The sequence below is a fragment of the Lagenorhynchus albirostris genome, chromosome 21, assembly GCF_949774975.1.
Source record: "Lagenorhynchus albirostris chromosome 21, mLagAlb1.1, whole genome shotgun sequence".
NCBI classification, from domain to species: Eukaryota; Metazoa; Chordata; class Mammalia; order Artiodactyla; family Delphinidae; genus Lagenorhynchus; species Lagenorhynchus albirostris.
This window is the reverse complement of record NC_083115.1, coordinates 25799174-25812098: the sequence shown is the minus strand read 5'-3', so window position 1 is coordinate 25812098 and position 12925 is coordinate 25799174. Positions and strand designations below refer to the sequence as shown.

Below are 12925 nucleotides of genomic sequence, written 5' to 3'. Positions count from 1 at the left end.
ATATAATAATAGTAACTATAGCTATAATTTTAAAGTTATTCTTATAAAATCCCATTGCCATGTTTTGGGGTCACCACTTCCCTGTGCTTCTTTCTCAACGCTGTTTCCCATGAAACCCTCCTTCAGGTCCTTATGGGGAAAGATCAGGGGCAGGTGAGCCAAGTTCTCCTGTGTTTCTCTCCCTGATTTTCTCCCCGACCCTTCTACGTGGGGACATCATGAGATTCGAGGGCACAAGTCATCATGAGCTGATCCTGAATCTCCAGCTTATTCCTTCCATCACTCAGGCCAGGGAAGGCTCGTGGTGCAGCTGATTTCAGTGATTGTCAGAGAAGACGGGGATGTCAGAGACTTGGAATTATGAAAACGGGCGTGCACAGGACACCTGCCACAGTTGTGTGATACCTCAAGCAGCCCCCTTAGACTGAACCCTGTCCCCCTTTCTCTCACCCCCGTTACATGTAGGCATTTTACTGATTTTCAGTTTCCAAGTTGATCATTATTCTTCACACTCAGACTTACTTTGTTGAAATTTTAAAAATCACTGTGCTTTTCACATAGTGTGGCCAATAAGTTATTTCATGCAGAATCGCATGGAGCGCTCTTGTCACACAGACACAGGCATACACACAGAGATGCACACGCACATGCACACACAGATGCACACACATCATACATATGCAAACACACACATACACAGAGCAATTTTATTATTTTATGATTGTTTTGGACGAATAGAATTTTAGGAGTTAGCCTAACTCTCATAGGTGAGGAAACAGGTGCTGAGAGTTTAGGTGACTTTCTCCAAGTTGGCAGAAAGTGGAGAGCTATATTTATTTTCATTTTTACTCTGATTAAAGTTCTTTATGCAAATTTGGATGTAGAGGTGAATTGCCCTCTCCTTTCGTCAAGGGGAGAAGAACGTATTTTCTGCCGCCGAAAGGGCTTCCATCCCAAGACAGGCAGATGGGCTCAGTGCTGTGAGACAGTAGCAGGGGACTCAGTGGTTTGGTCCACGGCTAGAATCCCCTCTAAATGCATCCAGGTTGAGGCCACAGAATACCAACGTGGGAAAACTGCATGGACATAACTGTCGAGTCAGCACATTGGAATTGGCGGGGATGCTTCATGAAGCAGAGATGGGGCACAGAGAGGTGACTGCCAGTGATACAGCCAAAGTGCTCGGGCATACCTATTTTATTCTAGAATTCTTTGTAAGTTAGGAGTAAGATGCATTCTATTAAAAGAAATAAAATCTTGAAAATAGGATGAATGGGGGTATCTTTCCTGTCCAGTGGATAAAACAGTAGAAGGAAGTCGCTAATCTATAAAAACAATATGGTGCTAGCAGATACATTGAGAGAAAAGAGGGCTGTCATGATTTAAAAGTTTTTATTTATTAAAATCAATAATTCCACTTTTGAATCCTCTTTCTTTTTTTAATGTCCTGTTTATTTTAGCTGAATGTGGAGCAAGTGTCAAAGGAAATGAAGGAACATTACTGTCTCCAAATTTCCCATCAAATTATGATAATAACCATGAGTGTATCTATAAAATTGAAACAGAAGCTGGCAAGGGGATCCATCTCAGAGCACGAAGCTTCCAGCTGTTTGAAGGAGATATTCTAAAGGTAAAAAAAATCTGTTTTAATAGGACTCCATCTTTCCTTCTCAAGGAATAAATATAATGTTGATCCATCTATATACGTAGATATATACATACATTAACGTATCTTTATATATACACATATTTTCCCAATTTGTTCATCCAGCTGGTTTGAGAAGGTGGCCTATAGTATCATGTGTATGTGGACTTTGAAATACCTAAGTCTATAATCCTGGATCTAAAATTTATTAGTTGTGTATTTTAGAGATACTATTTAACATTTTTAAGCCTTATTTTTCTTATATGTAAAAACATGCAATGGTACCTACCTTTTTGTGATGTTCTGAGGATTAAATAATATAGATACATATTTCTAGCATTGTTCCTAGCACATACTAATAATTGTAAAAAAAACTTGCAGGATCCCCAGACCAACCCTTTCTACAGTCGCTCTTGATTTGTAAATGTGATCATGACAGAGCATCCTTCAGAGCTAGAAGGATTTTGATGTGAGAGTAAACTCAAGCCCTGCCACTGTTGCTGGACCACAAAGCAGGGTTGATGTGGAGAAGCCAAGCCAGGATGAGGCAGAATCTCACTCAACCAGTCAGGGCTGTGTTCACAGGACTCCGAGGTGTGCTAGGCATGGGACCAGCATCAAGGGTCAGTGCAGTAGATGACTCAAAGCATCAGAGCCTCGGGGAACTGCTCCAGGTGGAGCACACCACTCACATTCCAGATGGACTCCAGGGAAACAGGCAGGGGGACGGATTCAAGGGGCACCCAGGTCTTGCCTTGAGCTCCAACTGCAAATGCCCCCAAACTTCTAAGACTTCTGAAATAGTTTCCACCTCTCCTGTGACTACTTCAGGAACCTGGGGACCTCCCTGGCTCTAGGGGCTGAGTAGTTGGCACTTGTAGCCCGAGCCTCAGGGCCTTGAAAGAGAGTGGCTTTGAGCAACAAAGACCAACACTGGCCGTCATCCAGCCCGTCCACCTGCTCGTTCCACTGGGAAGTAAGTGACTTGTCCAGGCCACACGGCTTGTTTATGGCAAGAGAGGGACACATCTCATCCCGTTTCTAAAGTTCTAGGGTTTTTCAGTCATGTGTACATCTACATGGGCACACACAGTGCTCCATCTCAGACGCAGTAGATTTGACTCACTTGAAGCTGTGAGCATTAAGAAGCTGTGCAAAGAGCCTGCTAAGAGGGAAACTTAGTGCCCTCCAGGTGTGTCCTCTGTTTGCACAGTGGATAAAGTGGGGTCGCTGGTAGGTTCCGTTATGTGCACAGGCCAATAGAAGCTTCCAGACTCAAGTGCTCATCACTTCCTCCAAGTCCACCTTTGACTATGCTTCAAGGTCACAATTTAGGAGAGAGGTTTTATTCTAGTTGTTCTTTCATTGTAATAGTCTTTTGAAAGCTCATGCTGGCAGTAGAGTCGCTGTAATTAAGAAGTGATTTTCAGGTATGAAACTAGTACATCCTCACTGATCTGAAAAAAGTTAAATTTGCATCAAAGAACTGTTTTCTGAATTCTTTGATAACCTCAAATTTAGACATCAGTAAGCCTTTAAGGCAAACTTTTATGGAACAATTAACCATACTTTGGTGCAGGCGAGTGACTAGAGACACTGGATTAAATATACACTGATACATATTACTGGAATGGAAGGAAACAAATCATTTTCATTTGTGATTGCGTGCTGTTTAAACTTGTTGATTATAACAAAAAATCAAAAAAACATCTTGCTTACCACCTTTACTTGCAGAGAAACTGTCAATCATCTGAAAAACCTAGATGCTGTGCAGACATACCTTTTATTGAGTATGCTAATAAATATCAAAAGGTTAAAAACATTTCAAGTGGGACTACCTTGAATTTTGAGCATAATCCCGCACACGTAGTGTGATCCATTAACAGAGACCAGAGTTTATGTACATACCCTCCCCCGCATAAACGTGATGCTTGCTTGTTTCATGTGGAAACACCGTGTAAGAGAAATACAGCTCTAAGGAGAGTGTCATGATAGGGATACGTAATGGAAAGCGGGGTTAGTTCTGGAAACAGAGCCCTCAGGTATAACTCCTGTAAAAGTGGGGACGATTTCCCCAGTCCTTTCAGCATTGTCATTCCAGAATTCCTTGTGACGTTTTCTAATCTGTGCTTATCTGCTCTCTTGGCTATTCCACTCGGAGCATATGGCATTTATTATGTGCCAGGCTCCAAGGAGGGTCTGTAGTGCAAATAGGCATAGCCTTGTATTAACATATGACCCAAGGAACCTTTTCCTAATGACTGAAAGGGACACTTTGATCCCAGCTGCTTGTAGATGAGGATATACAACTAGGAGGTTTTGTGCTGAACTAAAATCGCTTGTTACTAATTTAATTGGAAGTAAACGTCAAGTCTTTTGCCTTCCAATACTATCTGGGTTGTCATTTGTGATACATGAGAAGCATGAATCCAGATTTTCACCTTGCGAGAGCTGACAACATAATATCCCCACTAGTCAGTTACTTTTTCGTTCAGAGATTTCTGCTGTCAAGCCCAGTGCTAACTGCTGGTGATGCAGATAAACAAGACAGAATTACTCTTCCAGAGATGCTTAATAATTCAGTGTGGCAATGGTTCATTTTTAGTGGTCTAGCTATGAGGATCCTGGAGCTAGATGCTGTCCATGTAAGCTATTAAATCTTGGAGAAGCACTCAAACAAGCTAAGACCAGTGGAGGTGACAGTGGAAGATGCTTCAGAGCTTTGAGGACCGAGCCTAAGTGTGTGTTGATTTCCTTTAATGCCCCCTCATCTCCATGGATTTCTATGAATCACAGAGAATTACATGGCATGTGGAGTAACGTAAGACCTTGCTGGAGAGGCCTGGACACTTTACTTTTGAGCCAGCATGCTCTGGATTCTAAAACTCTTTATAATCTGGGTGCCAGCAACCTCACTATCGAATGAATCTATGTTAAGCCAAACAATGATTTTTCCTACACTAGCCTGTTGCTAGCTTGCATGAGAAGTTATAGGGTATTTGATTTTCCTACTCGAGCATATGCATATTTAATTAAAATGAAATCAAATAATGATCCATTAAAGTAATCCTTCTAAATGTGTTTTCTCCATTTAGGAGTATGAATTTGTAAGTCTGTCAAGCAGCAATCATGGTTTACATATGCATTAGAGAAGAGCAGGAGAAGAAAAGTAAGAATTAATCTGTGTGAGAAGGAAAAGAAGTGAGAGAAATAGGCAGATATGGGGGAGGCTACCAGGGGCTTTGATATACTTTATTTAGATAAGATATCTTTTATCAAAAAGAACTGGATGTTCTCCAGTGTGATGTGATACATTTTCATTCTTTCTTCTAAAAAGCCCTTATCCATACCAGCAGTTCCTTGCCATGAACCATTGCAATGGTTTCAAGAGGCAAATGGATGAACCTTTGCCACGAAGCATTATAGTCTTGACCACTTAGCGGGGGTGTGAGGGGCTCAAAACTAAATTCTCCTAGAACGTGAATGCTGTTTGCTCTGGCATTAGGAACGTGTACTGTGGGACGCCGCCCAATGCCCACGCCTTAAAACTGTCTGACGCAGTCTCCACTGGGGGAATGTGATTGGCAACCCTGCACTCCCAGTGTGCACCTGGGAAGTCATCACTTCGTGTCCCTTACCCGTGATGTTTGCTCAGAACCAAGCCCGGTCCACTTGTCTTCCAAATGTTCGGGGTATCCACCCAGGCTGTACAACCACCTGTGAAAATGGAGTCAGTCATAATGCTTCAGAGCAAGATGACCTCTCTCTCTGATATCGGACATGACAGTATTCCTTTGCTACAACAAATTCAAAACTAAAGTCACTGCAGGCTCAGGGGCTACAAATGTGACAAGGTTTCAGCACCTCGACTTGTAACACATTTGGATGAAGAAGGAGACATTCACACTGAACTATGACACATCCTTCCAACCTCTGTAAGTGCCAGGCTTACAAAGGTGGACCATGCAACCTGGAAATGCAAATACATGATGATTTCATTTTAAATAAACACAGAATGTTCAGCTTGATGCAGATAAAATGATCTGGGCACAAATGGAATCTTTTGTCTTTAATGTTAACGGTAAAGATAAAATTTAAAGAAAAAAGATTGTTTGCCAGTGTCTTCCATCCACTCAGCTTTCTATAAACTGTGTCACTTTTTAAATTACTGTATAAAATCATATCTTTGAAAATTTGGATTTCTTGTTAAAATTGCTAACATAGAAACAGAATTAATTGATTGATAAGGGGATTCGTGCTGTGAATTCTCCTCAGGTCTACGATGGAAGAGATAGTTCATCACGTCCGCTGGGGGCCTTCACTAAAAATGAGCTGACGGGGCTCATCCTGAACAGCACCTCCAACCACCTGTGGCTGGAGTTCAACTCCAATGGGTCTGACACTGACCAGGGTTTTCAGCTCACCTATACTAGTAAGTGCCATACGACTTAATCGTTTCATTTTACTTTTATTTTCTCAGGATACATCTGTTACTTTGCTGATATGATACATTTTAAATATCGATTTTTTTCCTGGCCCCCGTCCTGTGTTTTGGATTGCTGTTTAATTCTGTGCACTGTTGAGCGGGCAGTAAATTTAAACACATTATCAGAAGTAAGAGTTTGAAACGTGTTTATTTAGAAGTATTAGTATTTTCATCACATGACTGTACCTGAAAAGAAAATGTTATGACATTTAAGAGATATTAGGGTTGGGCTTTCCTGGTGGCGCAGTGGTTGAGAGTCCACCAGCCGATGCAGGGGACGCGGGTTCATGCCCCGCTCCGGGAAGATCCCACATGCCGCGGAGCGGCTGGGCCCGTGAGCCATGGCCGCTGAGCCTGCGCGTCCGGAGCCTGTGCTCCGCAACGGGAGAGGCCACAACAGTGAGAAGCCCGCGTACCGCAAAAAAAAAAATGCTTGACTTAAAGAGATATTAGGATTAAAATTATTGTGTGATTTAATGCACATTGACAAAAATTCATAGACAATATATGAAATATTTTAAATGAATGATATAATTAATAGTAATAGTCCTTGAATGCCTGCAACACATCAATACTTTTCTATTATATCTATCTATCTATACATACACATACTAGATTCCATACATTATGTAAAATAGATTACATGTGTGTAAAATATAATAATTTATACATATAGATACACACACGCACACATATAGGTGTGTGTGTGTGTATATATACCCTATGTTGTAAGTGCTTTCTTATCACAACTCATTTCCTCCTGAGAAAACTAAACACAAGTAATTGGAGTGTGTGTCCAGGATACCAGCTGTCTGAGTCAGTGGAACCAGGATTCGGTCTGTAGCTCACAGTTTTAAGCCGTGTTCTTAGTGCCCCCTCCATTAATATAATTAATATAAATCAATATGGAAAATGCCTTTTAAAAAAAAAGATGAATGTGAAGAAGACAGAGGAGGGTAAAACAAAGGAGGAGAAGGAATTGTTCTTTCACAAAGAGAAGTTGGACGTATGATAACTGTCATTTTCAACATTTTTAGTTCCAGAAAAATAAAGTAAAAATATAGTTATTTGGTGTAGGTTATTAATTAAAATTAAGTAATAAATTAGCTAAAATGCTTAAAATATACAAGACAGTCCAATCCTTCACCAACCCAATGATTAAAAATCTTTGTGATACCAAATACCATGACATAAGAAATTAAAAATTTCGGATTTTTGAGCATGAAAGTCTATTAGTGATTATCAAGACTGATTCCTTTATTTGACAGATAAACAAATGAAGGCCTGAAAAATACAATAACTATCCCAGACATAAAGCTAACCCAGGTGCCTTAAAGGAGGATTAATTGCCTCAAATCCCCCTTGGTAGGTGAAATTACAGTTGAAGAATTATAATCCTTTTGACAAAAATAGAATTATAGTCCCATGGACAGGATGAGAAAACCCCCATTTCACTTTCATGAATATAACCATTTAAAAGACTCCGTGAATTGAAAGCATACTAATTATATCATGTACAAATAAATTACTAGCAGTTATATTACCAAATAAATTTATAATTATAACTTTTGTTTACTAGGATTCTACTTTAGAGAATTTCATCCTCAAAAAAGTTTCAGAGAGTTCTTGTCAAACCAGTTTGCTTTGATTACAGATAAAATGTAAACCGCCATGATCTCTTTTTTTCTACTGCGGGTTTTCCATCAAATGCTCATCAATTTTTAATTTATTACTCGGATGTGTCAACACACGCCTCCCAGTTTTTATACTGGTCTTACAGCCTTAGAGGAACATGGGCACGTGAGAAGGAAGACAATGTGAAAGCTCTAGGCGCCTTTCTGAGTTTCCTGTGATGCACACCTGGGTCCCGCTCCATTGTTGCTTTGGCCTATCTGACAAATCGTGCTTCTTCCAATGGCTTGTAAGCAAAGAGCTAAAACCTTGGCCCGAGAGCTGTCCTCTCTCCTCTGTGCATCTTCACGACCTTATCCTCAGGGCCGCCCAAGTGTGGAGGTTGCTAAGCTCACAGCTGCTTCCTAGGAAAGGTATCATGTTAGACTTCTACGTTACATTGCAGGACTTTTTCAGCCGTAGTTATCGCGTCCTGTTTTCCCTCTGACGATTTCCAAGGGGAGTAATTCTTGATTTGTGAGCACTCATTCCTCTCCTCTCATGGCAGTGCAAATTCAAGCCTGCTGGAATTTATAGTCGCTTTATTTATTTATCAGTGAGATGGGGGTTACAGGACTGTTTCCAGAATTCTTACATCCCCTTTATTTTCCAAATGGCAGTGAAGAAAGTCCATATGCCCTAAAAACGTGTGATGGGATTGAAATTAGAGGTTGTAGCTTCCTTTGTGTATCATGCCCACCTTCCCTCATCAAGAAGAGTTGCTTCCACATATATACAATGGAATATTACTCAGGCATAAAAAGAAACAAAATTGAGTTATTTGTAGTGAGGTGGATGGACCTAGAGTCTGTCATACAGAGTGAAGTAAGTCAGAAAGAGAAAAACAAATACCGTATGCTAACACATATAAATGGAATCTAAAAAAGTTAAAAAAAAAAAAGGTTCTGATGAACCTAGGGGCAGGACAGGAATAAAGACACAGACACAGAGAATGGACTAGAGGACACGGGCAGGGGGAAGGGTAAGCTGGGATGAAGTGAGACAGTGGCATGGACTTATATACACTACCAAATGTAAACTAGATAGCTAGTGGGAAGCAGCCACATAGCACAAGGAGATCAGCTCTGTGCTTTGTGACCACCTAGAGGGGTGGGATAGGGAGGGTGGGAGGGAGACGCAAGAGGGAGGAGATATGGGGATATATGTATACATAGAGACGACTCACTTTGTTATACAGCAGAAACTAGCACAACACTGTAAAGCAATTATACTCCAATAAAGATTTTTTTTTTTTTAAAGAGCTGCTTCCATGCGCTATTCTCAGCCCCTACTAGACAGCATGTGATGGTTGTCACTGTTTCTCCATGGCACCCTCCAGACTGTGAGGACCTTTACTGCTCCTCGCATTTCTCTGAGTAACTTTGAGAAACCTTGAAGCTGTGGATGTGTTTATGGGCACTTTCCAATTATTTGGATTTTATTTTTATAACATAGCAGCACAGACTTTCTAAAAGAAGAAGAAAGAAATGTTGGTGACGGTTTCCAGTTATTTAGCTCTTAGTATAATCAATTTGATGGGAGTAACTATCTTTTCTGCCTGTTTTTCCTCTTTCCTCCACCTGCAATAACACAGATGCTACCCAGGTGCAAGTCTTGTTTCCAGGATTGTCCTGGAGCTGGAACACACTGCCAGATGGAAAAAGATATTTGTAATATAGCACTGATGGTGCTGATGGCTATAATCAAAATATTATTGACTTCACATTAAATTCTTAGGTTTAAACACTCGGTAATTAAGTTTAAGAAATCCCACGCTCCCACAATGTGGTTGAATACCTGAATCAAATCTTCATCTTTAAAAGATGGTTTGGAAATAATGAATGGCTGTAAAATGTTTTCAGCCAATTATTAAAGCTTAAGCCTATTTGAAGGCACTTTCAACTATTTTCAGAAGACTTTTGTAATTGCCTCTTGCTCGTTAATTGCATTACTGAAGGAAACATTCATATTTAAATGTTTCAAATCCGTAATTAATCTACACACAAGTGGATTAGAAAAAGTCAACAGAGTAAATATATAGCTTAATAAACATCTTGAAGTTTTTCAAATGAGTACAAATCATTTTGTATATCCTCTAATATTTAGAGCGTACTACCCAATACCTTCTAATTTTACCATCTTGGCAATTCTGGGTCTCGGTAAATAGCTCCTTTTTCTCTTCTTTGTAAGTTAGAAACTCAGTCTCCAAATCTGTAAGTGGTTTGCTGAGGCTTTTACCTGTGGGGTGTTATAGCTGGGAGCCAATCCAGGTCTTCTAAACAAGGGCCAGAACTGTTGATGACCTTATTTTCAAATATTTTAGATGATCCCACTTTGATGAGTTCCATATTTATTGACTGATATTTAAGATGTAAAGGCATTGGCAAGGAAGAAAAGCCAGGCATCTTTGGGACAAGTAGGAATAAACATATTAGTAAACATTTATTAAGCAACTGCTGATTTCTGAGTAGTAGGTTAGAGCAACATACAACTGGAAAAGTTTACCTCTATTGGAAAACACTGCTTTTTACTACAGATTTGTCCATTTTCATAACAGTTGGTAGTCTTCTGAGCCTACAATTATGTCAAGTGGAAGCATAACCCATGAGCTCTTTTAGATCAGGGACAATGGGTGTTCATTTTTTATTCCCCTCTGTACCTCGCACAGATGTCTGATCTATAATATTAAAAGCTTAGATTGGATCATTGTTATTCAAGCTGTATTCCATGGAGCACTAAGATTCTGCAGAGCTGTCTCAGGCCAATAAGAGTTTCACCTTATTTAACATAGCCTTTCTTTTCTTTTTTTTTTGTTATCCCAGTGATTGTAAAGCTCTTAAATACCAGGAAAAATCATATTGACAGTGGATTGCTATGTCTTCTAAATATTTCAGCAAATATTTTTACAGAAAAGTAGTTCTGGAAATTTAAAAAAAAATCCCCTGTTGAATTCAGAATTCTTTAAAAAATATACTGACCCCTTTCGAGTTCCACAGGGATGTTCCCAGAACAGTCACTCTTCAGAAACAGTTTCCCACAGGACTTTCTGGTTGTCACTCTTACTGATTTAAGTAGAGAGGAGCAAGCAAAACACCAGTCACACCTGAACAAAAATTCTTACTGTTTGGGGGTTTCGTAAAAGAACTGTATTCACCTTCTCTGCGCCATCTCGGTGTGTCTGTGTGCTGCTCGATCAATGACTGTACCGTGTATTATTTGTGTACTGAATGCTTAGCACTATATTGAAACAGAGAAGGCAAAAGCCACGGTTCCCGTCCACAGATAAATGACTTAGGATAGTCACGTGCAGCACTTGTGAAACACTGGTCCGTGGATATGTGGCTGCACCTTCATGTTCTCAACTATGGGATGGGTCAGCAGGGGGTTCAGGGCCCAAGCTGATACGTGTGACCGTAATGTATCCATCTCCTGATGCACTACGTTGATGCAAAGATGAAAATCTTTTGATTCTGACCCTTAAGGTATTGTATTTGACCCCTAATACATTTCATTTTTATATGAGTTTGCTCTTTTTCTCCAAAGAAACTATAGCTCCTCGATGATAGTATGTGATCCTAGTACCCCAAGAGTTAGAAATATATATGACACATATTATATTTATTTATTTGTGATGATGGCAAATATAATTTTCCAGAGCAATGAGAGATCATTGAAAGCTGGAATCACCCTAGAGGCCTCCAGAATTTTCTTTCCTTCCTGCTAGATGCCTTTGACTCATCCCTTAAGATTGCAGTTAAATGCCAGTTTCTGTATAAAGGCTGCTCTGCTCCAGACTTCTGGAGCAGAATCACCTGCCTCTCCCATGCTCCCTACCCCATGCATTTTGTCTCTAATCCTTTGTCTTTACTAACAGAAGGGGTGAGGTTTTCAAGAGGAGTAATCTTAACTTGCTCACTTTTGTATCACCTCCATAGTCACTTAACAAATGATAATTGAGTTGACCTAGATTTGCCTGGAAGGAGGCAGATTTGAGTAAAGATGCATGCGGAGAGTAGAGTATGATCTTGGAACTCATGAGATAATGAATATGAAAGTCTGAATAGAGTGGAAGATGCATGATGAGGAGAAAAAGGAAGACAAATGAGCTGCGGGAACCTGATTATGGAAGCCACTGAAAGCTGATCAGGGGTATTGGTCAACATTAAGGCAGAGCCATTAATAATATTGGAGGAATGAAATTAATGCAAGTGTGAGATTGAAAGGAGAGGATGATAACAGCCCCAAACAGCTCTGTCTGTGCTCTTGCCACCCACGAGTGACCTGAGAGTAAAGGAGAAAAGCTACTTGCTGACTTTTACAATAACACACATAATGGGACAGAGCAGAAATATGGACTTATTTTTACTTATAAATGGAGTGGTCAGATTGAAATACTAAATATCTTTTAAAAACAAAAAGAAAAAGAAGGGATGCCTTGGGAGGGTGGTGTGGGGTAGTCAGTAGTCACAGAAGAACAGATAGACGGACCTTAAAAATGGAAATTCTTTGGTAACCCCTCAAGATGTATTTGGCACAGAAGACTAAGCAAGTAGATGCTGGAGTCTTATCCCCCTGGGAAACCTGTGCTGTGGTGGAGGTGGACTAATTAGGCTGCCCTCCCTTCAGGTCCACTGGCTTTATTTAACTAAAGTCCCTTGCTCTGATTCTGTGGTTATCAGGCAATATTCTCAGTGTGACTGGGGTGTCAGTGTGGCTCTGCCAGTAGGAAGAGAGTGACTTATTTGTGTTGACATAGGGATTCCAGTACATGGACTGAATCCATTTATTGTTTTCAATTAGGGAATTGGAATTCTGGCGTTGTGCTTAAGTCACTAGAGTCCCCCATGAGATGAATCTCTTTTGGGTACAGAACTAGGTGTCTGATCCTACAAAGTCATCCTTCAGGAGGCAGACTGCTAGCTTTCCTGGGGTGACTTAACGCCCCTGGCTGTTGCAAGCCTCATTTTTCTGTTTCAGACTCTTATAATATAGACTGTAGAGTTGGGAACCCACGGTCAGGGACATCTCTAAAACGCTGAAGGAAAAGAAGCTTGAGGCGATAGACGAGGAAGAACGTTTCAAAGAACTAAGAGGCTGGAGGTGAGCATGCAGACCTGAAGGAC

At 40.4% G+C, this 12925-nt stretch overlaps 1 protein-coding gene across 1 annotated transcript in view; it reads left to right on the top strand.

Moving 5' to 3' along the window:
- The window catches only part of CSMD1 (CUB and Sushi multiple domains 1), a 1400820-nt gene that overhangs the window by 1123296 nt on the left and 264599 nt on the right, over positions 1–12925 (top strand). Inside the window, exons 22-23 of the mRNA XM_060136411.1 lie at positions 1461–1630; positions 5921–6077. Coding sequence (XP_059992394.1) covers positions 1461–1630; positions 5921–6077 — 327 coding nt within the window. The remainder of the gene's footprint in view (positions 1–1460; positions 1631–5920; positions 6078–12925) is intronic.